The following is a 24,612-nucleotide window of genomic DNA, read 5'->3' as shown; positions in this document are numbered from 1 at the left end:
TTACAAAGTCTATAGGAAAAAAGTTTCTGTAAAGCCGATTCGTAAGTTTTAGCACGATGGTGTAAAATTTAAGTAGCTAAAATGCAAGGTGAATGTAGGAGCAATATTGAAAGAGTAAAAGCAAACAAGATTAAGTTGTATGGAAGAGACCCTGAGTTCGTCGGTTTCTCTATATCATTATCACTTTGAAATGTAAATAATTAAATACCTCCACAAGCTAAAAATTTCTTAAATTGATGGCCTTAATGCAAAAGAAGATTTCTTTCTCAAAAAAATAGAACAATTGACTCTTGTTTGGTGGCATTGCTAAGAAATACATCCTACCCCTAAAAAATACATCGTTTTCCAAAAAAGCAGAAGAGTAGGTTAAAATTAAGAAAAAAGCTACAGGTACTTACTTCCTGTATACTTGTCTTTCGGCGATTTGGAAGATTTCACTGTTTGGAAATAATTAGGAAAGTGTTCAGGAAACTTCAATCTTGGTTTTAAATGTAAGTTTCTTGGTTTTAAAATGTTTTCCTTCTAGATAATTGTTGGAGAAATTTGTAAGACTTAAATCATAAGTTAGAGGCTTCATGAAAATGCATAGGCGTAGGAGAAATAAGGACTGGGAGGGGTGCACCATCCCCCTAAACAGGCAACGTTTGTCCCATTACAGGCTCCATTCGGATAGTTATTTCTAAATAAAGCATAATATTCGGGCAATATTTATACAAAGCTCTCTAAACATTTTGTATCTTATACGTCCATATGGAAATATTGTATACGATAACCGGCTGTATGGCGATACTACCAATAAAAAAGTCGTGGAACACAAATTTTGAAAAAGGTACAAGGCATGGAAACAGACGATGTCTTCAGTTATAACCTGTTATTAATAGGCTCATCGATTGTCTAGTTGGATAAGTAGGTTGCTATTGATTTTAAAAGGCAATTGCGAGTTTAAGTGAGCATTCGTTTACAAGCCAATGTGCTGTTAAAACACTCATGTGGCAGTGTTCCAATCAGAAAAAGCTAAACAGATACCTATATGTCAATCATACCGATACAACTTTTGGAGCTAAAACATAAAGAAGAGATTGGAACAATATCACTTACATGTCCTTTTGCACATGTAAGGCTTACTGCTGGCACACTCAGTGTTTAACCATGTGTTATAATATGTTCGCATGGCAACACAAGTGTTCGCAACTGTAAAACAATATGAAAAACTCAATACTTCTTATCAATAAGCATGCAAGTGTATTAAAAACGATAAGAAAGTCATGTCGAATAATAATGAGTATTCCTTTTATTGGCAACATTGCTATTGCAAAAGAATATAAATGATAGAAGATATCACATTAGTAATTAAAAGTTGTTCTTATACTCTTTCAGTGAGAGGCAGATAAGATCGGTTGTTATTTTTTCATATATATCTGATGCAAACTGTTTATCTAAAAAATTTCGACTGCATGGCTCCTACTTTCAGGTGGAATTATAATGGTGATTGGATGTTCAGTTTAATCCATTCGGAGTCAGATTTGCCGAGGCAAAATTCTACTCTGTTGTCGGCTTATTTGGCTGGTAATGGAAAAAAGGAACAGCGTACAAATAGGTCAAGTCACAGACTAAAGTGCATGGTGCGACTATTACCAAATCATTCATACGAGTGATACCTCCCCTTTGCAAGAAGTGCATTGAACCTTACAAGAGCCTCGGTATAACAAGAGGTCTTACTTTGTACAAGGAATCTATAAATGCATTTATCAAGATCAACGTTAAAACGAAAGCAAATAAATAAATTCAAAATGCTTACAGTAGCTATCGCGATAGGTGATAGGATAGCCCGAAGACCAGTGCGCAGTAGAAAAACCCGAGCCGTCACTCCAAGAAAAGATATATTTACTATCTCGGCTATTGAGACCCAGCCATATTGAGGATATCCTGGCTCGCAGAGGGTATATCTGATCTCGTATGAAAGACCTTTCTTCAAATGACGTGATACTCAACAGATCTCCATTTTCTAGCAGACAATTGGCTCGCGCAGCTAAAAGAAACAATACCATCTTAAAATCAAAGAATTCTACGATAGAAGTAAAAAACGAGAAATATTCATATTTGCTATTGCCTAAAACTCCAAGTGTCAGCTGGACGGTGACCAATATCACAAATGATGACAAAAGACTATAGCTGGCTAAAAAATTGCACATAGAAACGAAGGCCCGCTTTGTTTTGACATATGTCCTGCAAACTCACAAATGGTTGAAGAAGTGGAGGTCTCCTCTCTATAAAGGATCAAGTCTGTGGTCCTGTGGGCAACATATTCCAAAGATCAAAGATGAAATTATGTTCTGATTGTGCGATAAAATCCACCTGAAAGTGTCTTTAGATTAAAAATATCTCAGATCGATCAGTTTGTTATGCTGGGGTCACAATAACGCGCTAATGTCAGAAATTACAAAACATAATCCTGAAAAATTTAGATTAAAAAAGACTTTACCGAAGATTTTGGACAAAATTTCTCAATACTTGAAAACTATAAAGTCACATTTTGAAACTTCAAAATCTGCTTCTCGCATTTTTCACCATGGCGCGCATTCGCTTTGAAATACTAATATTCATTCATTTTATCTAGCACATATTTGTGCTGGCTGTTTCGGATGCAATATTTTCTTGATTGAATTTACGATTAAGGCCTCAAAGAAAAGAGAAAATAAGAAGTCAATTAACATTTTCAAAGAAAATTGAACAGTGATTTTTCAAAGCAGAGAGTGATTTTTGCGTAAAATATAATCCCTTTTCATTTTTTCACAAAAGGGTGATTCGTTGTTAATTTTTGCCGGTCTTAGCTTCACTTGGCTTAAAAAATCGTTGGCTTCTGTTTTTTTGCCCTAGACCTCATTGGGGGGGGGGGGGGGTCTAAGAATACCCCTGATACCTTTGGATACCGTGAAAGAAGTACCTTTGGCACTAGAATTCCCTTTTTCAAAGCTAACTGGCAACCTTGAAAAACACTAAACTCTAAAAAATACCTAATTTCGACCCCTGATTTTACTTTCTAGACAATGTCTATTGATTGCATGATTGATAAAAAGTCTTGATTGCATGAAAAGTATTAAGTATGGGACAATCCCCCTTCTCACAATCAAAGAGCATGCCATGCGTATTGTATAGCTCTGAATTGTAAATATAATTGTATATAGAAAGAGCGCAGACGAAAATTTGACCATAGCCCGTCATCAAATGAATTTTGACGTTTGGCTAGGCCCGAAACATATTTAATAGGATTTACTCTTTCTACGTACAATTTTATTTCAAATTCATAGTTATATTGTTACCTGATATTGTACGACACGCAATTTAGTATTTTCATGCCTATTAGAAAGGGGGCAACTCACTCGTTACATAGACTTCTTTTAGTTCAACATCTAAATAAGATAAGCACTTCCTGACATACCTTCCCATGAAAGGGGAGTCGTTCCAATTTTGTAGCAAGCATTAAGTGCTGTGTTGTTCAACCAGCCTCTGCCACACTTTGAAGATTCAGTAGCTATCAAAAATTTCATTATCAAAAATGTTGAAGATTCTGTTTTTAAACAATCCATCAATCGATAGAATAATAGTACAAAGAGCATATTATAGATACGTTTAGAAAAGCAATTGATTCTTAGGGTGTTATTAAAATAAGGGCTAAGTAAGCAGTTAAGCTAAAGTAAAAACTGAAAATGGATATATATTCGGTAAATAAGGAATGGTTTTCATGAACTTCCAAACGGACAAGAGATTAGATAATTGATAATTGAAACAATAACTAGCAAATTTCAAATGTATCATTAATAAATGTGATTTCTTAGTGGCCAAAGACATAAGCAAAGAAGACAATACCAGGTTGAGTTAACTCGCCCTGGGTGACAGAGTCAACAAAAGCAAACTTTCCATCGCCCAATAAAACGCAACATAGATTGAAGCTCAACCCGAGTTGACTTTATTCATGTGAAGGGTTTTTTTAATCGATACAAAAGGCTTTACCTGCAGGGCATCCGTAGAACTCTACTCTCATGCAAATTGATCTTGACCATTCAACCGGGTGGATTTCAACAAGCCTGGCTTTAATTGGTGGCATCAGTTGTGCAGTGGCACCGTAAGATCTGTCATTTAAAGTATTCCCTGGCAGCACCTTAGGAGAAATACAGCGTCTTAGTGTGGCTTGTGTGAGTTGTTAATGCAAGGGGCGGACACTTGTTCAAATATTGGGGGAAGCCTATTGTTTTAATAAGATGACGTCACATCTTTCAACTTTTTAGAATGAAAGACCACAATCCTTTTAGGTATTGGGGGCGAAAGCCCCCCCCCCCCCCTTCTTGCCTCCCAGGTTTCCGCCACTGGCTATTGCTAATAGTTTCGAAGGAGGATGATTCATAACAGTAAATTTTGATTGCACTAAAAAATCAGGTAAGCGAATAATCTAATGCATGTAAATGCTTTTGGAGGCAAAAAAATTTCACATACCAATTAACATATCCACCTAACAGAAGACGTTTTTCGTGGTGTTACTAATTTTTTCCAGGGGTAATAATATCATCATTGATAATTCTACTCTTTAGAGCTGTGACGTAAAAAGGTTCAATAAGAGCTCGAATCACCATATACTTACCAAGTTCATACCAAGTTAAGAACAATATAAATACCAATGAAGCACCATTTGCTTGTTGTGAGCACATTAGGTTGGGGATCTTTCCAGGATCATTTGCTTATTCTAAGGACTGACTTGAAAACTTCCAAGCTTACCTTGTAAGGCTGCATGGGTGGGTTATAACCATACACACTCCATCGAAAACCGTCAGGGCTGTACTGGATAAAGAATGTTTTAACGTATGCACTTGTTGAAGGATGGCCTTGTATGCCAATATATGACACAGTGTAATACTCTCCAAGATCGACTCGAAGCCATTGGCTCTATAAAATGAAATGAAAAGTCAGAAAAAAGCCTTGTACAAAATTAGCGACAATACAAACCTGAGTAGTCTGTGTCACCAAAACAGTTGGTTGATAAGAATGTAGACATCATTCATTTTTGCCTCCTTCATTAAATCACACATAACAAAATAAAATGAAGATGTACAAAATGATATCCCTTCCTGGCACTCTTGGTGAAACCAGTACCCATGGGTGACCAGGGTCTAAAAAATATTCAACATTCCACCCCCAAACACTCGACCCCAATACGTTAAAACTTTAAAAACCGTTTCATAGGAAAACAATAATATAACAAAACATTGCATGGGTTGGTAGCAGAAATTATTTTTCAATATTTCAACAATTCACTCTTTGTGCGTGATACTATCATATCATATCATTAAAATTGAGTAAAATATTCGGCAGGAGATTCAGCAAAAGTTCGTGTCGTTATATAAGATATAATGGTTAAGCCGAAATTGTAATTAAGTTTAGTAAATGGCAAGGTAACTGTGCCATCTAATTGTTAGTATGTTGCGCATGCGCTATGCACAGTCATTTGGAACAATTACTATGTGTCACAAAAAGCTGTGTTTGTTTTTCAGTGCCCGCAGTTAATAGCTGTTTGTTATTTCATGTTCTATAGAGAATACTACTCCATGTAACTCCAAAACCCTTTACTTTGAGACATAGATGGTGAAGCAATGAATACTTTACCATTGGTGCCTGAACACGATAACAACAATGAATACCTTATCATTGGTGCCTGCACACCAAGCACCATCGAGTCCAAATCCCTTTACCGCATTCCTTCGCCCAGATGATGCCGGAGTGGTTTGCGACATCTGGGAAGAAGCCGTAATTTGGTCGTCTGCTATGTTGAAGTCTTCCATACCAAGGGGACTGTGGCATCTGCCATATTCTAAAAAAATTCTTTAGTTACTGGCTGATTTCCACGTTATAGAAAAACCCCTTCTTATAAATCAAACCATAGTTTTGTTATCAACACCTATCCTAGCTGAGCTTTTCTAATACGGCTTTAAGGGTAATTATATTGCTGTCTAATCAAGTTTAAGCCTATTAAACTTAAAGTACCAAGTACGGAATAGCTGACCAAACATAATTACCGGTCTCCCGGCCTAGAAAAAAGTGGCAATAGATTGGAGGTTGATTGTACAGATTGTACTTGCAATACTTTTCAATACAAAATCCGAGATCAATGTCCAGGGGAAACAAACTCTAATTCTTAATTTTTGATAAACTTTTTATGAGGTATATCAGAAAAATGCTTTCCTTACAATTAAAAATTATAGATATAAAATATAATGTAAATATTGAAACTGGTCGTTGGTATTTTCAACTTTCTATTGAAAATTATGGAATCAGAAAAAGATCGAAGAAAAACTTAAAGATAAAGGCCTACCAAGGCACTTTACGGGAGAAAGAAAAAAACAACTTAATTGGAAATCAACATTTTCTCTTAGACAATATTTAGTGGCAAGGATCCCCATATTTTCGTTACACTGTAAGATCGTTTAAGCTCTTGAAAAACATTCTACTTCATATTAAACCAAAAATTTCAAATAATACATTTTGCCAAAAAGGTTTGATACACGCATGATTTTGACAAGTCAGGTATTCAACTTAATATTTCAAATACGGAGAGCCCTTATCAATGAGTGGGTAAACAAACAAGACCTTACCTCTCTTTCTTGCACAAACATAATAATTTCTTTCGGATGTCGAATTGCAATTTGCCAAAGACCACAACCCATTAACAGTTCTAAGCTCACTTTTGACACAATCAAGATCAACAGTATTTTTCCTCTGCTCGTTCCTGCCCCAATTGGAGTAGACGAACTTGGTCTTGTCCGTCCACTCAAACTGTCCCTCACTGTTGATATCATTCAACCCATGCCAGAAGAAGCCAGTACGGGTAAAAACAGAATGGAATTCTTGTGTTAAGAGACGCGTAGTCACGGAATCGTGGATGCTCACTAAATTTGCTCCTTCGAATGCCTGACAAGCTGCATTTGCTTCGAGCCAAGTCTTCTTTTGCTCGGGATGTGCGTTTATTTGGTAACACATTCCATTGTAGGTAGCCCAGTCTTCCGGACACATCGATTTGCCTGTGTTCGAAAATTAAAACTTGAGTGATCCAATCAAAGACACTTCTGCATATTAGAGATTTCATAGCAAAAGGTGTAAAATCACGCAGACACAAATGAGCTCTACTTCTGCTACAATGAAAGTTTACAGTAAACCTAACACTTTATCAACTATAAAGATTAAGGAGACAATATAACTTGAAATTAGGATAAAATTGTACATGAAAAATAAGGACAAATTTGAAAACCACGTTTCGAGCGTGGCCCGATATCAAGTCACCGGTCTCCTCTCAAGGAAGGGGGTTAACTTCTTCTAAGTAAAAGTACTGCTAAAAATGATTTTAAGGACATTATGTATTTCGAAATTTTCAACGAACGTTTTCATCGATCAAACAGGCGTCGGGGGATCTTCAAAAACGCTGAAAAGGGGGCGTTTATATAAATAAAAAATGTTCTGATAAAGTCAAAAGGTTCCTCCTTTTTTCTACAAATGCAAGCGGATTGTTTGCACTAACCAACATTACATCAACATTGACTTAATGAGATCCTGAAGCCATAACGGTAGGTCTAATAATACCTGAAACTTTTTCGCAAATAAAATGGCGGTTTATTGCACATTTATTGTCATTCCAGCGTCCCGTGTCCCACCACGTCCACATTTCAACACAATCTTCCCCGCCAAAAGCATTGCTTGGCTCATTTGTGCCCCAAAATGCGACTGAGTTATTTAACCGACTGCCATCGACCCAAAAGAAATTGCCTTCTGTGTTTTTGTCTGTAAGACCAATCCAGTAGCCCTAATAAAGAAATTAGCAATTCAACAAGGGTGTAGCTGGGGCTATCAATGTTAACTGACAGGTAAACTATTCGATACAAACCATCCAAAGGTACAGGATTAATGAAAATTGCCTGAAGATTTTGGGAAAATTCCACCTTACTGTCATAAATGATTGTTAAATTTATTCGTTTTCGACAAAAAACCAAACTAATTGCAGAACAATCTATTAAGATAAGACAAATGTACCATACAACAATCTTGAATAAAACAAGTCACCGATCAGGAGTAAATTGTTCATTTTATCAAATTTAAAAAAATAGTCGTAGCAACTTGGCCATCGGACATTCAATTCAGAAGAAATTTCGAAAAAATAAATGCAGTATCTATAAATTCTGTGAAAAAAGCAGAAATAACAGGATGTCTTTTGCCTCCGTGTAACGCTCTTGTGAATTACGAAATAATGAGGGACGATGGTACTTTGTTACAAAATAAATTGTTTTCAAATATTTCCACCCGGCATTATCAGACTTTTATTAACCTTCTCTCTTTGTATTCTGATTAAGTGATTACGCTTGCAGCAAGAGATAGGGTTTTCCCAGTCGGCCAATTCGAAGGGTTGCGCTTTAAGAACTTCATGGACGGGAACTGCGCCAGTCGCTCGACGACTCGCGCCGGTTCGTCTAGCAATATAACTGTTACCGCAATGCTGAACATAATCGATGGACCTCGCATGGCAAGCACAAAATCCTAGTCACGACAGCAGAGGCTCCAAAACACACCATTCTCAACCCCCCCACCCCCTGAACAGAGCCTCCCCCTAGAATTCAACCTTGCACCCATCCTAATATTACTCTTAAGTGCTATTGAATCTTATGTAATGATGGATTGGTAAAAATTTCTTATTAAATTACTCAACGAATCAAAAAATTGACATTGTAATAAATCAATAAATAGAAGACACTGCATTTCAGCTTTACTAGAAGAATGGCTCTTCAACTGAGATCACACATTACGAATTTGACATGAAAATTTACAATCTTTTTTGTTTTCTTCGGCATTCCTTTTGCCATATACACTTTTGGGAGCCTGAATGGATAATACAAACAGATTCTAATCTTTTACGTAAAATTTGATATATTAAGTTCGGATAACAAAATGAAAAAATGGATCTGCAAAGAGACTGACCATGTTATCTCTTTGGATGAAATTGGTGAGAAAGTTGTGCTCGCTTTGGCTGTCGACGATGGCCAGGTCTCCCCCTCGTAATTGACATTCTGCTCGCCCTTCTGCCCATGTTTTCCCTTCCTTTTGGAACAGATAGCAGCTGTTATTTAATCCGTGCCACCCAGCTTCGCATGTGATTGGCCCTGAAACGACCAGAAACGAATAAGAAGACTGTACTGAATATTTCGCGCGGCTCATAAGCCAAAAAAGCTTTCACACAGACGATAGCACTGACAAAAGGTGGCTTCGTTTCAATTGAAATTCTTACAAGGGCCTATACAATCCTTAGCTAGGATTTTATGGATGTATGTGGACATGCACTAAAGTAGCAAGCATAAATGTGAACGTGTATTAGAGGGGTAATAAAGAGGGAGATATTGGTCAAGTGTATTAGCGAGATTTATGGTGGGTCCCTTAAAGAAGAGAGAATCCAAACACAAAGGTTATTCATCGTTCATGAGGCAATTGCCACAGGATAAATTAGGAATACACAAAATAAGACTGAATTTGCTTCTAACATTTTATAAATGTTCATAATTCTGAACTAAAAATATTTTTATAACATTTATAAATAAATGGTATTTTCGGAGCTTGAGTGTTTCATGTGCAAAAGTTTTCTCCCCCTTAAGTGAATCTAGCTAGACGCTTCTAAATTAGTTGCAAAACCTCTTCTCTTCCTTATTTACTAAATCTTTGAAGAAAAACTGTCAGTGTAAAACTCTGATCAATGTGCAACATGAGCGGCGCTAACTGAAAATGCATCAAAGTCATCTAAACATTGTCATAGAGAGGAAAATACAAAGGAAAGGAGGACAAACTCTGGCCGTGGGAAAGTTTTTCTGACAAATGGCGGGCTTTCGAATTAGACCTTGCTCCTACAAAGTAAGCATGCTGAGGTCTTGAGGGTATATGACTTGGTTGTCATTAGAAGGTTCAAGGTTGGTTATTAGGAAACCAACAGGCCCACGTGACTTTTGCGTTCTGTCGGAACCGACTTAATTAGCCCACAATTCATTTTGAGGCTAAATGTTGATTATTTACGTCACCAAGAGAAGACCAAATTTGGGAAAACTTCGATTAAAATGCTTCCATGATATGTCATCAATGCTAACCACAAAACGTTATCAATGAACAAAACTGACTATATGGCAACTCTTGTTCCAAGTAAGCAGTGGCACAGTACAAGCGTGTGTGTATGTGTCACGTGCTACGAAAAAACTACCAAACCAAAGTGCAAGAGTCACAATTCATACAGCAAAGCATCTGCAATAACACAGTTCAAACAATATGACCTGCTAAACATGTCAAACAAAAATTGTATCTCAGACTGCGGCAAAAGAGAATACAAAACAATTGTGATTGCTTGGGTACAAAAGGTGAAAATAAGGACAGGAGAATGAGACGTGTCATAACATGACGACAAAAAAACGTGGCATATAATTTTCAAACGGTAAAGGGGAAAGCAAAAATGTACAATTGCAACTTACAACAAAGGCACACATTGTGTGAATTACGATACCCATTCCCACCCATTTAGCAACAGAAGTGACTGTATATCAATTTTCCATATTTTACCCGCTTGGTATGGTAACGCACTCTTCCCCACCAAACGTTATTTCAACACAGTCAAAACATAGCGTATCGAGCAACAGTCAATCTGTTACCTGAAATTTGTTCAACGCTTTATTTTCCCTAACCTTTGATTGGTGAATATAGACATATGTGAACCTGTTTGTTATAATGCGAAATGACATTGCTCGCCAAAAGAACTTGCAAGAGCCAATAGTTACAGTCAATTCTCGTTCTATTTTCAACTCACATCTATAGAAAAAGCAGCGTGGCCCCCTTCTTCGAAAAAACAATGCTGGGATTGCACCTCAGCAATCCCAATTTTAAAAAGTACAGGTTGCGTTCAAACAGTGAATTGCTATAGAGAATAGTCCAACAATGTTTGGCAGAAGAGAGGGGAAATGTGAATGAAAAACTCCTGTTTTGGTTCCAAGACTTTTTAGCAGGCACTCTCAAAAATTTTCTGCCTTATCCATTGCAGCACAAACGTTTTCTACACACAAGCACATGTCAAAACACCTATTCTGTCATAGCGGGGATGCATCACGATTGTAACAACCTAATACTGATGTTTCAATCATTTAACTGTGTCAGTTTTGTTGTCTCATTCGATACTGTAGGCTGTAGAATTTGGTGTACTTGAGGTAAAGATCCGGTCAGACCACATGTGCGTTAAGGAAACCCTAATCAGTGCTAAATTTCCTGTCACGTTTGCTGTCCAACACAGAGCTAAACAAAGTCATACAGCACATGGCAAGCACAAAAATTTGGCTGCCCCTAAAAGCGGAACGTGAATTACAACGCCAATGTTTAGATTTCTTTGATGCACTCACAACCTACCACTGTTGCACATCTTGATATCACAATAATCCCATCTTTTTTGTGGATTCGTTGTATAACACCAGGGCCCACGCGGCTCCTGGTCCGGATTTCTGCAATAGTTATTAACCAGACTAGGAACATCCTCTGGTTTATTCTCATCGTGCTTATGCGGCGTCTGAGAATCCCACCTCTGGCAAATGTAACCAGATATTGTGGTGGACATGGTACCTCTATACGTTGTACCAAGAGCTGTTAACTTGCATTTCTCCACTATCAAGGAAAAGTTGTTAGCTTTGGTTAGTAAGAAATGTTAGTAAATTACCCTTTACCAGAGCAGTGGCTGACGAATGAGCAAGACCTACTTGCATAGCAAGGGACACGGCACAGGGATGTTCTATCTAAATTTTCACAAAGGTTTCTAAGTCGTTATAACACTGCTTATTTTGAAAAAGAGTTACCCTGCTGGCCGTTGAACTTAAGGCAAGGGCTTTGTTTCTGTATAATGCCTCCTATAAGCAAGATATCATTCTCTTATTATCGCAGATTTTAAGATAACAAAAATATTCTCAAGATAGATTTTCGAAAAAATTTTTTCTTCCTCTAGTGGCTTGATATATTATTACTCCAGTAACTTAATAAAACTAATTATTAAAAGATTATAGATATGATTGTTTTAAATTGTTATTCTAAAATCGGAAAAGTATCTATTGTGGGATTAACTCGAACAGGGGACAGGCAAGTATCAAGAAATACACTCATTTTATTAAAGGAAACAAAGGTCGATGTTGAGCACTCCAGTTTCTTAATGTTCTGGAAATTTCAATACAATTTCTAGGCCATCAGGGCAATCATGTTCTTGGATTTTACAAAATTTCGTTGTTCTCAATTTTATAACGATTTAATAGTTTCTTAATTTTTTTGCTTCGAGTACTGAAGTTTCTTAATTTTTTCTGACTGTCCAGTACTCGTTTCTTATAGCCAGTTTCTTATAAAAAAAATGAGTGTATTCGAACAAATATTTGCCTAGAAAACTTGCAATATTAGTAAATTTGTCCCTTGTTTCTAATTAAAAATTGGCTAAAATTTAGTTATCGAGAATTAACTATTAAATGACTGTAGGTTAGGGGATTTGCATCATACTAAAATTGATAACCTGCAACCTCGTAACATATCTTCTTAAGAGACCCTAACTTAACAAGCATGTCAGTACTTCAAAAATGGCTGCCACTGTAATAGTACGTCCTTGGTTTAAGGATTATAAGACTGATGAATGATAACAGATGCAGGTTAGTAGTTAAATAATAATAATAATGCGCTTTCAAACATTTTCAATTATTTTCAAATATTAAGTAACCAGTATACTGAATATAGAGGTTAAAAAAATGAATTACCACAGATCATCGAAGACTAGGTCATTAACGTTAGATTACTTTGCCAACAAACAAAAGAGATTTTTTCTTAGGGGCAGGGGGGGTATAATGAAGAGCTTTGCATCATTACTGTCTATTAAAGGGTATTAACTGCCAAAGTAAGATCAATAAATGACCACCAGTGAGTCAGAAAGTGCCCTTTAACATAACATTCTAAAGATCAATGAATGTATAGGAGAACAAAAGCTGGTTATGCTGCACAGTTGCATTAGAATTTCTTCACCAATTATGTAAAATGCCAATTGTCAAGATGCCTGAACAATGTCCTTCAGGTTGTAGAGCCAAAGAAATACATTATTCAATGAAGCTGTTAAAGTTGATTTTATTTCAATGACAAAATCACAAAAATGAATTTTTGAATTTTCGAAATTGGACCACATCACTATGGATGCTAAAATAAAATGTCTCTTATTATACTAAATCAGTCAAATATGTTACAGATTAGCTGATAAAGGAGCACATGACAACAGTACATTTAAAGATATATCTTTGTGAAAGCAACCTGAATCAGGACAAATAAACTTCCTTCATAATGAAAATCTCTAGTTTAAAAATACCTAAATTGATTTCCAAGAAGACATCCTAGGTAATAGGTACCACAAACTTACTAACAGGAAGGTCCACATTCATAAACATTTCAAAACAGAGCAAACTTACTTGAAGAAGGACGAGGAGGCAGTGTTGGTGCTGGAGGAATAGGGGTATCTAAAAGACAAAACATGATTGTAATTAATAGCTAAAGATAAATGAAAATGCAAAGATTCAATAGTAAAGACTCTTGATTGATATCGGTGGGATGGTGGTGCAAAGCTTAGAATGTTAATCAACATATTTCAAAATCTGTTACTGTATTGGAAAAAGAAATGAAAATGAATTGACAAGCAATGTTCAAAATGTTTTCCTTACTTTTCAGGCTCATCTAGTACCTTTACAGGTGGTTGCCTTCCTACTAAAGCAACAATGTTGAAGAAGAGTGGGAGTTGTTAAAAGAATGTTGTGTTATAATATTGGGATGTTATCCCAAGTCCCAACCATAAGGGTTTAGTAACATCAGATAGTAAATTTAAGCCATGCTTGGTTTCACGTTGACATTATCAATTGTGTATCTGACTATCTACTGACCCTTTTCAAAAACGGACCTAACATTTGAAATTATCATGTTGAATTTAGTTTATCATTGAAAATTCCATGCTGGTTGGACAGTCAGGTCCTTAGATAATAGGCTTCGAATAATTAGATATTAAAAAAAATTCCAAACAATTTCTAAAGGCTTGACCTGAAGTTGCTGCTGCAGTGAAATGCGTTTGAAACAACATGAAATTTTCAGCACAGACTTATTTCAACATGAAGAATCTAATTCTATGATTCATTTTTGGCTAACATTAAAATAAAAAATTGGCAATGCTAACTCATATCCAAGAAAAAATAGCCCCAGGGATATGATATCTCAAAAGAAACTATCTGTTAAATTTTTGTTAGATAGGAAAGTATGCTATATCACATCTGTAGATATGGTCACTTAACACAGCTGGTGTAAAAGATCTTTTGACAATAGAAAATGGGATTCAGTGAGATAAGTACCCACAAAGACAGAAGAGTGTTGACATATTGAAACCACAGACAGTTTAATTGGAAAGACCTAGTCCAAATGATTAGAATCTGTATACATAAGATGGTCCTGCGCAACTTAAACCAGGAATATTTTATCATGTTTAAAAAATTGATTTCTTTGACTTCGTTTTTTTTCTGCAAGATGTCACGAGCAGGCTAACATATAATTGGGACACAGGAGCAGAGGGGCATGGCTACAACAATCCTTTGAAAAAGTTTATTCAATTTTTTACTTTTTTGTCATAGTTCCTTGGTTGGGCTTGTCCTGGTACCTTAGGGTTTGTTTAAAATTATTCTTAACTGCCTCTTATTTTAAAGCACTGCATCCCTTGTCTCTATATAAGCAATATCCTGCATAAAACACTTGATAAAAATAATAGAAACTGACAGCATTGAGTGCAGTTTCTATTACCATTCAATATTCTACTATGATGATTTCTCTCTCTCATTGTTTTTCATTTTAGATACACACCTTTGTCTTTCTTACAAATGAAGGCGAATTCTCTGCTACAAGAGTTATCATTCCACAGGCCATCATTATTTAGCTCAGCACAATCTTCATTTCCACCCCAGTTGTTTGGCTCTCCAGAAGTAGTCCTCCAGTGACTCCCAGTTGCAGCTAAGGACGTCCCATCAATCCACACAAATGTTCCTAGAAAATAAAAACATGTTGGATTTTAGTGACTCGTAGATTTTTCATTTTGTCAGTAGAAAAATGAATTGGTGCATTCATCATAGAAACTTGAAAACATTTTTACAATTATTTAGACATCTGTTTTTTTATAACATTTTTTATAACTATTCAGACAAAGTTCTGATAAATATAAATAATGAAAACTGGAAATTTCATGTTTTCTTTCTTATTTATGTACTACCACTGTATAAAAACACAAACCATGTAACATACAACAATGCGTATTAAGAATATTTGACAGAGCAACATGTGGGAAAATAAGCTCTAAGTGCCACTCCCTATTCAAAACACTTGAAGTGTCTTGTGACTCTTCTCTTAGTTACTTTGATTGCATTGGAATTTCAAATGTATCTGCAAATCTAGAAAGACAATAGCACATCCGAAATTCTGCAATTCCAAAAATCAAATTTCATTCATCCCTTTCCATAACTTTCCCCCTTTGGCATATCAAACTGTAAAGAAAGAGAAGCTTGCCTTCTTGGGCAGCATCTGTCAGTCCAATCCAGTAATGCTGCCGCCTTTGAGCTAGAGTCATCCTTCTTGCAATAAGTTGTTGTTCTGCAGCATCCTTGATAACTACCAAGTCACCCCCATACCTCTGACATGCAAGCCTTGAGTCATTCCAGCTCATGCCACTAGTTGAGTATGTAATATCATGGAAGTGATAACAATATTGACCATTTATAAACCAATCTGAAGGACATTCACCACAGACCAGACCTAACAGGAAAGTATCAAAGTATTATATGGGTGACACAATACAAAGCCATGCAAACCCATACAACTGGGTAATATTTTGCATCTTGTTCTTTTGGACCCTTATTCTCATGTTTTATACACTTAGGAGTGTCAGATAATAAAGCTTTTAGTATGTTGTAAAAATTTTTGCATAAATGTTATTTAAAGGGGACAGTTGACTATAAGCAGGCTATCCTGGGAAAGCCATGCAATTACACACACACACCTTGGCACCCATCTTGCTTCCACAAGAAGTGTGGTTTATCACACTTCTTATACAGTAAACATTCTTAGGCCCTGTTCAAACAATAAAATTTCCTTTCATATCATTTCATGAGGAAAAAGTTCGTTTTTTTGTATTCACACGTACACAAAACAAAGTAAAAATGTTCATTTTTGTGGTTTTTACCACTGCTTCCGTTTTTGTACATTTTTTGGAAAGTTTTCAAAACCTCAGTTTTTATTGGTACACATTGTTTTTATGTTGTTTTTGTGCTTTCTAATAAAATCTTTATATTCCATTTGTGAAATAGTTTTGAAAAAGAAAATACATAATTCTGTGCAAAATAAATAATTAAAAAATCGGTAAAAATTTTTGAAATTGTAAGTACTAAGCATTATAGCAGTAAGTTTATTAAGTATTTCAAATTGTTGAAGCAGTTCTTGGCTGTGAAAGAGGTGTTGAAGTTTTTCTTTACATAGATACTTGTTCAGATGAAGGCTTTGTCAAATTGACACCCAATCAGTTCTAATACCCTGGCTAGCCCGGAATTTACTGTACCCTTAACCTGAATTGTTTTTGAAAGCCAAAAGGGGCTTCAAAATATATGAAATGTCAATATCCAGTCAAAAGTATCACTTAGCTGGTCTTAAAATACATGATAACTGACCAATCTTTTATCAGTCAAGAATCTTTGGGTATTCTTTGGGTTCTCTTGGTTGAATCAGAGTTTTCAGATTATTTAGATATCTATCAGCTGATAGACCCAAGGGAGTAACTCAAAATTTTTACATACGGGGAGGTCTATCTGCAGCTATAAAAGTTCGCCTATGAGTATCAAAAATAAATTTTGAAGATCCATAATTATCAGCTAAAAAGTGTTGATAAGACCTAAAAATAACAAAATAATATTGATAAGACATCTTGTTGTTGAGCACATAGAAGACCACTAGCCATAGAAATTTAGACTTGAATAGATTTGTACTTCCTATAATAATTTAGACAATGTTCTATTCTACCAATATACATAACACATGTACATGAAAATACATAACACGAGCACAAGAAAACAAGCAGACAGGACCCCCAACCTGCAGACAGGCAGCCACCACCCTCAGCCCCATTTGCTGCCCCAACAACAACCGGAGACCTCAAAAATGTCCAAACAGCCAAACGGGACGGTTATCAAAAGGATGAAAATCGTACAGAGTTCCAAACGTCTATTGAACTGCCAACGGTGCTACAATAATGGTAGTGATTTAGGAAATTTGAAAAAGAAGCAATCCTATATGGTCAATAGACACAAACCCTTGTGCTTCCTAAAATAATCAGTTCAATTCTTTTTATGTATTAGTTCGAACCCATATGTATAAAAAATGTATGTTGTTCAATCAAGTACCTAAAGGTATCAGATCACAAGGAAAGTTCTTTCCCATGATCTTTGGACCCCCTGTATATAAAATGTTCAAGTGACCCCCCTTGGCTGCTAGACTTTGGTAATGATAACAGGTCACTAGAGATACTATAGAACTTAACTAAGATAGATATAAAAAGTAAAACAAATCTTCTTGGCTTGGTAAATTCCTCTTTTACTTGATCAAATTTACCCCATACTTGACAATAATTTTGATTTTTACAGGCCAAACGATTGAAGCTTGTTATATAATACAAGTTAAAATGTAGTTTTGACTAAATATCACTGTGAAACATTCTGTCAGAAAATGCATTGTCTCATGATTTAAGTTGCAATAAATTAAAACTCATTTTTTGTTCTCAAAATATCTCAAAATGATCTTGTCAGAATTTCCAATAGCCCACGCCCCCTAAACGTTATCCATTCCATGCTGAATAGCTGATTCAGGTTTTGGACTAAATTTTTCGTCATGTGATAATCCAGTGCTGATGCGACTGGGCAAATCCTTGAAGTTATGAAACACCGACCAAAATTGATGGCCTGCTATCAAAGTTCAGCATTTTTGACAACTTAGATTTTCAAATTTCAAAAAACCAACAAGAACATCGACTGAAATCAAAACCATCTAAAAGATGTAGAATGCAAGGGCTATAACAGCGGCATGATTTTCCTTATCAGCTTTTAGAGATATAAAAATTACTATGTCTTCAAAACCAATGGTTTAACATGGTCGAAAAGACTTGCAGCTTGTCAGAAACGTAGAAACAGAACAAATGTTAGGATTGGATGTAAACAAATTCAGAACGCATTCAGAGATTATCCTTTCAAAAAATTCTGAGCTTAAGTGGCGTATTTTTGCCGAAACGATTTTACTTACAGATTCGACATCGTTAAAATATATTTTGCTGCCTTTATAGACATATTCCAGCATTGAAAAAATGGCAAACACGGAACCTCATAACCGTATAACGGTGCGTTTTGTTCCGGATAGAAAATTTTGATGATAAGAGAGGGGCCGGAGAGCCAATATAGATACATACAATTTTCAATAAATTCGTCACAGCCCGAGGAGTGATAACACAGAAACATTTATCTTTGTTCATAACACTAGATTTATACCCTGATAGCAGATTGGTTTTATATTCAAGTTTCAAGGAATCCCCAGGTGATTGGAACTGTTTTTGCATTCTTTGGAAATGCATCAACCTTCGATAATTTCGATGCATGACCAACTCGCTGCAGGATATCTAAGCTAGGCCTTGCGCGCTAAAAATTCCCAAACACAGTCAAATTATAAACACTATTATCAGAAATAAACAAAAAACTTACATAGTTAATAAACAAAACCAAGAAATTCCACTTACTCGCAAATAACAGCGTAAGGAAACTTATCCGCAGCATCTCGACAGCTAACTGGAGACTTCCAGCCGTCACGTGCGAATAACTTGCAACCACTACCAGATTCAAATCTCCTCCAATGCCGCCCTGCGGGTGGTATTAGAATGTCACACTTGAAAGCAAGGTCGCACTTTGCCCCAACAAATGTAAAAGTACTTTTTTCAATTCTCTCGATGATGGTTTAATTGTTGGCTTTAAAATTCGCTGCGTTGACTGGCTTTTTGCGGGATTAAAAAGTCCCTTGCTCCTTGAGAGGGTCGTACAATAGGAATTTTTCTTGGAGGAGTGGCAACATTTGCTTTGCTATGAAAGCATTCTGTGGTGAAAGGCATAGTCGAGTTGACGATAAACAGAGCCTTAGAAAATGCAAGGTAACAAGGTAAAAATATTAGGGGGCCGGGGGCAATTACAGACAGAGGTGAAAATACCGGAGGGGTTTAGGAGGTTGTGACACCCCCCCCCCCCAATCTAATAAATAGTCGATTTCGCAGGGCAATCGATAACTTTGCATGGCGCCAAAAAACTTAATGCCACTCAGAAACGCCACCTCTGAAGAAATATCATATTTGTTATGAACCTCCCTTGCTGACATTGCATTTTAGAGAGCTGAACAGGTATGTCAGGAAAAGCTACGTTATCTGCAAAGCGAAAGCATTTTTTACCAAAAGTCATAGCCAATGGATGCAATAATTGATGCATATGTTTATGAGGGCAAGGTTGAATCCACACAAATAAATTTAAATTGTGAATTATTTTCATGACAGGCACGGCGCTCCTGAAGCGTGACTTTGGTCAAGATAAAAAATTTTTATCATTTTTCTGTTACTTTTTAACAGTGTATGAAATAAGAAGAGAAAAACGCCGATTTTGTTTGATATAATTACTAACTTATTCATGTGTATTATTTTTCTTTTATTTGCATTAATTCAGTAAATCACTTTCTGTATCATTGCAATGTTTTCATTTTGGATATGTAAACATGGCCTTCTTGAGACAAGAAACTGCACATTTCTGTTCAGAAAAACAATATCTTCCTCTGTCATTCCAGTCCCGTCGGAATGAGATTCATATAAGGGGGGGGGGGCTGCCCATTGTTTTCCTTCTCATTCAGTACACTGTAGGAAACACAAAGGAAACAAACTACAGTTTGAAAATTATTGGGGGGCTCCAGCCCCCCAGCCCCCCCCCCGGTTCCGACGGTCTTGCATTCACAACTACGTGCAATCTGAAACGAAAGGTTACCGTTTCTTTCCTTCCCTACGTCTATCACTAGAGTTTTAGCATAACACCCCCCCTTCCTATGTTTCCCAATAAACATTAATCAGTTTGTTTAGTAGTAAAGTATTGTAAAACTACTGAATTTACGAGGGTTTTACAGGTATTGTGTTCGCAGATTCGACAGTAAAAGAAAGTTCAAAAATTGATAAGCCTGTTCTGATTTCTTGGCTCGACGGTTCTTATAGTTTCATCTAATTCAACAACGACTAAACGGCTCACTTCGGCAAAACTGGTATGCTTCAAACTTCTCGAAATAACGACGGCTATCCGAACATCTAAAATCACATCTAAACTCTAGCGACTGAATTAAACGACAATTTCAACTCGACTGGACTTGAACTGAAAAAAACATACGCTTTTAACAACATGTGTGACGCACAAAAAACCCTAATGACGCAAATTGACGGCAAATGGACTAATAACAACGAAAATAAATATGGCACGATGACAAACAAAATGACTGACGCAAACATCGAAAGACACAGGGTGAAAATACCGGGGGGCTGTGGGGGTGTGACACCCCCCAATCCGAAAAATAGTCGATTTCGCAGGGCAATCGAAGATTTCGCAGGGCGCCAAGAAGAGCTTTATTGCCACGCAAAAACGCCACCTCTGAACTTCGTAAAAGGCCGTTTAGGAATTTTGAAATGGAAATATCGTATTTTCTATGAACCTCCCTTCCTGACATTGCATTTTAGAGAACGGAACAGGTATGTAAGGAAAAGCTCCGTTATTTGCAAAGCGAAAGCATTTCTTACCGAAGTCATAGCCAATGGATGCAATGATGGATGCATATGTTTATGTGCGCAAAATTGAGTCCATGCAAATTAATTTAAGTTGTAAATTATTTTCATGACAGGTACGGCGCCACTGGGGGGAATGGAGAGCTGAAAGCCCCCACTTTGGTCAAGAAAAAAAATTTTTATCATTTTATATATTACTTTTTAACAGTGTATGAGCTAAAAAACATAATAAATCGTTGAGATACCAATTTTTTTTCATCTAATTGCTAACTTTTTTACGTATATTTTTAGGAATTTTGAAATGGAAATATCGTATTTTCTATGAACCTCCCTTCCTGACATTTGTTATACAACTTGTTTTGTCTGTCGTGCATCGTGTTTGTGGTTCGTTATTGTTAATGAGAATGTTTGTCATCGTGCCATCTCTTTTTAGTTGTTATTAGTTCATTTGCCGTTAATTTGTGTCATTAGGGTTTTGTGTGCGTCACTCATGTTGTTAAAAGCGTATGTTCTTTGAGTGCAAGTTCAGTCGAGTCGAAGTTGTCGTTGAAAGAAGTCGTTATGTTGTAATCGTTGGTTGTTGCTAATTTATACTTTCTTATACTTTCACTATTGAAGAACCTTGGTTTAAAAAAAAACGTTATTTTACATTGGTGACCACGACGTGACGAATTCGCAGAAAAAAATGGAAATGATTTCAACAGAACAATTCAGAGAAGTTCTGTTGGATATTATAAAGACCGTTGTATCTCACATGGCCGAAAGGGTGAGGTTGGCAGAGGAGAATGGGAGAAATTTCTTCGTGAATCGAACTAATGTCTATCGTGCTGAAGATGGCCAGCCCATTTGCTATTGTTGTTTGCGCGTTGGTCACGTTGCCAAATATTGTAGGGACAGGAAATTTTCTTTAGCATCCCAGGAGAAGTGTGATCAAAATGAACCTGTGATTGTTGCCTCGGTAGCTGAAGAGCGACCTCGGGTTACCTTTATTGGCAACATCAAAAGAAATGAGCCACACTTTCAAGATCTTCAAACTCGAGTTAAGAAATTGGAGGAGATTGTCAATGAATTGGAGTCACATAAACTATCACGACCAATGGTGACGCGACTGCCTTCTTCAAAACCAATGGAAGTTGACGAGGGTTTATTAGCCACAACATATGAAAAAAATTTGATGGACACTAAAAGAAGAGAAGGACCTTTCCGTGTACACAATGTTATTATAGCCTCGGGTAGAGAACCGTATGGACGGAATAAACTTGGACAGGGACATTATTTCTTAGATGGTACTTGATTTACTCATTTCAGTAAAATTATTTTATTTGATTCTTCGTGCTGCCTTATAATACTTTTATGTTTCTTCCCCTTCGAGAGATCAAGCCAGGAGGCTTGTCTTTCAAAGGGGGGAGTAATGTTGTACAACTTGTTTTGTCTGTCGTGCATCGTGTTTGTGGTTCGTTATTGTTAATGAGAATGTTTGTCATCGTGCCATCTCTTTTTAGTTGTTATTAGTTCATTTGCCGTTAATTTGTGTCATTAGGGTTTTGTGTGCGTCACTCATGTTGTTAAAAGCGTATGTTCTTTGAGTGCAAGTCCAGTCGAGTCGAAGTTGTCGTTGAAAGAAGTCGTTATGTTGTAATCGTTGGTTGCTGCTAATTTATGCATTCATTATTGAAGAATCTTGATTTAAAAAGCATTATTGCGAACTGGAGACTGGTTTTCGATCTTTATCTGCCCTGTAAAACTTAGTAGTTTTACACATTGCATTTTAGAGAACGGAACAGGTATGTAAGGAAAAGCTCCGTTATTTGCAAAGCGAAAGCATTTCTTACCGAAGTCATAGCCAATGGATGCAATGATGGATGCATATGTTTATGTGCGCAAAATTGAGTCCATGCAAATTAATTTAAGTTGTAAATTATTTTCATGACAGGTACGGCGCCACTGGGGGGAATGGAGAGCTGAAAGCCCCCACTTTGGTCAAGAAAAAAAATTTTATCATTTTATATATTACTTTTTAACAGTGTATGAGCTAAAAAACATAATAAATCGTTGAGATACCAATTTTTTTTCATCTAATTGCTAACTTTTTTACGTATATTTTTAGGAATTTTGAAATGGAAATATCGTATTTTCTATGAACCTCCCTTCCTGACATTGCATTTTAGAGAACGGAACAGGTATGTAAGGAAAAGCTCCGTTATTTGCAAAGCGAAAGCATTTCTTACCGAAGTCATAGCCAATGGATGCAATGATGGATGCATATGTTTATGTGCGCAAAATTGAGTCCATGCAAATTAATTTAAGTTGTAAATTATTTTCATGACAGGTACGGCGCCACTGGGGGGAATGGAGAGCTGAAAGCCCCCACTTTGGTCAAGAAAAAAAATTTTTATCATTTTATATATTACTTTTTAACAGTGTATGAGCTAAAAAACATAATAAATCGTTGAGATACCAATTTTTTTTCATCTAATTGCTAACTTTTTTACGTATATTTTTATCATTTTTCTTTTATTTGCATTAATTCAGTAAATCATTTACTGTATCATTGCAATGTTTCAATTTTGGATGTGTAAACATGGCCTTCTCGATACAAGAAACTGCACATTTCTGTTCAGGAAAAAAAATCCCCCAAATCAAAACAACATCTTCCTCTGTCATTCACAACTATGTGCAATCTGAAACGAAAGGTTGCCGTTTCTTTCGTTCTCCAACGTTTAATACTAGAGTTTAAGCATGATATTCCCCCTTCCTATTTTTCCCAATAAACAATAATATTTTCAATAAACAATCAGTTCTTTTAGCACAATAGTATTTTGCTAAATTTTTGTCTGAAAGATGCTTTTTAGCCCTTTTACAAGGTATAACTTCAAAAATTTTCTTCACGTCGGACCCAACCATGGTGGGTCCTCCTACCTCACTAAACTTGATTCTTAGTCCCACTTGGCTAAATTTCGTTGCGCTGTCTACATCATGTATCCCCCCCCCATTAGCTGTTTATTAGCTAGTATTTTGCAAACCAACAATAAATAAAATGAATAAAAAACAAATTACGCTCACGTAGAGAAATAGATATTTCATAGGCAATGAAGTTTCAAGTTTGTTTTTATTGCTCAGAAGTTTGTCCTTGGTAAAGACCAGTGTACACTGGTAAAGCTTTCACTAGTATAGACAAACCGTTGCTACGAGGTCTGTAGGGCACCACTCAGTTTTGCAGGGCAGAAACCCTTTTCAACCCCTAAACCTATTGGCCAAGTTACGCCCAGTGATCTTTTTTTCAGATCAGTGGTAACGCCCCTGATTACAGAGCTCGAACTGATCACAAAATATTGTGTATACTCACTCTTTATTTGAAAGAAACAGTTAACTTTTTGCTGAGGCTTGATGTTCCTTTACGATAATTTGAGACTCGGTTGTTGTTCATGTTATTCTCAGGGACAGATTTAGCGGAGGGTGTAAGGGCTGTGATGCCCCCCCCCCCAATAATTCTGTTTCCTTCGGTAACTTTTGCTTCCATTCGGTAAAAATGATTTTTTGGTGTCAGTAGTAACAAAATAATGCCAAGATTTTGCTTTATTTATCTTCTTATCTCTTTTTCTTCAAAATTTTCGAAAAATTGGGGGGCTCGGCCCCCTTATTATTTG

The 24,612-nt window shown here is 36.4% G+C and overlaps 1 protein-coding gene across 2 annotated transcripts in view; it reads right to left on the bottom strand.

The window, feature by feature from the left end:
• LOC135682598 (uncharacterized) overlaps positions 1-19,175 on the bottom strand; it is a 36,369-nt gene extending 17,194 nt beyond the window's left edge. The window contains exons 1-15 of one of the 2 annotated variants that reach the window (XM_065197559.2): positions 18,911-19,175; positions 15,649-15,894; positions 14,953-15,132; positions 13,527-13,574; positions 11,458-11,709; positions 9,010-9,191; positions 7,624-7,843; positions 6,642-7,067; positions 5,691-5,860; positions 4,771-4,938; positions 4,012-4,159; positions 3,440-3,532; positions 1,799-2,029; positions 1,099-1,191; positions 399-437 (exon numbers count right to left, since the gene is read on the bottom strand). In XM_065197559.2, the coding sequence (XP_065053631.2) occupies positions 399-437; positions 1,099-1,191; positions 1,799-2,029; positions 3,440-3,532; positions 4,012-4,159; positions 4,771-4,938; positions 5,691-5,860; positions 6,642-7,067; positions 7,624-7,843; positions 9,010-9,191; positions 11,458-11,709; positions 13,527-13,574; positions 14,953-15,132; positions 15,649-15,894; positions 18,911-18,947 (2,533 nt within the window). In that variant the 5' untranslated portion in view covers positions 18,948-19,175. The remainder of the gene's footprint in view (positions 1-398; positions 438-1,098; positions 1,192-1,798; positions 2,030-3,439; positions 3,533-4,011; positions 4,160-4,770; positions 4,939-5,690; positions 5,861-6,641; positions 7,068-7,623; positions 7,844-9,009; positions 9,192-11,457; positions 11,710-13,526; positions 13,575-14,952; positions 15,133-15,648; positions 15,895-18,910) is intronic. The other variant, XM_089113197.1, reaches the window with a different exon arrangement.
• Positions 19,176-24,612: the final 5,437 nt, after the last annotated feature.

Source organism: Rhopilema esculentum, chromosome 16, assembly GCF_057945365.1.
Source record: "Rhopilema esculentum isolate cy_ngs chromosome 16, ASM5794536v1, whole genome shotgun sequence".
NCBI lineage: Eukaryota > Metazoa > Cnidaria > Scyphozoa > Rhizostomeae > Rhizostomatidae > Rhopilema > Rhopilema esculentum.
This window is presented reverse-complemented; position numbering and strand designations above follow the sequence as displayed.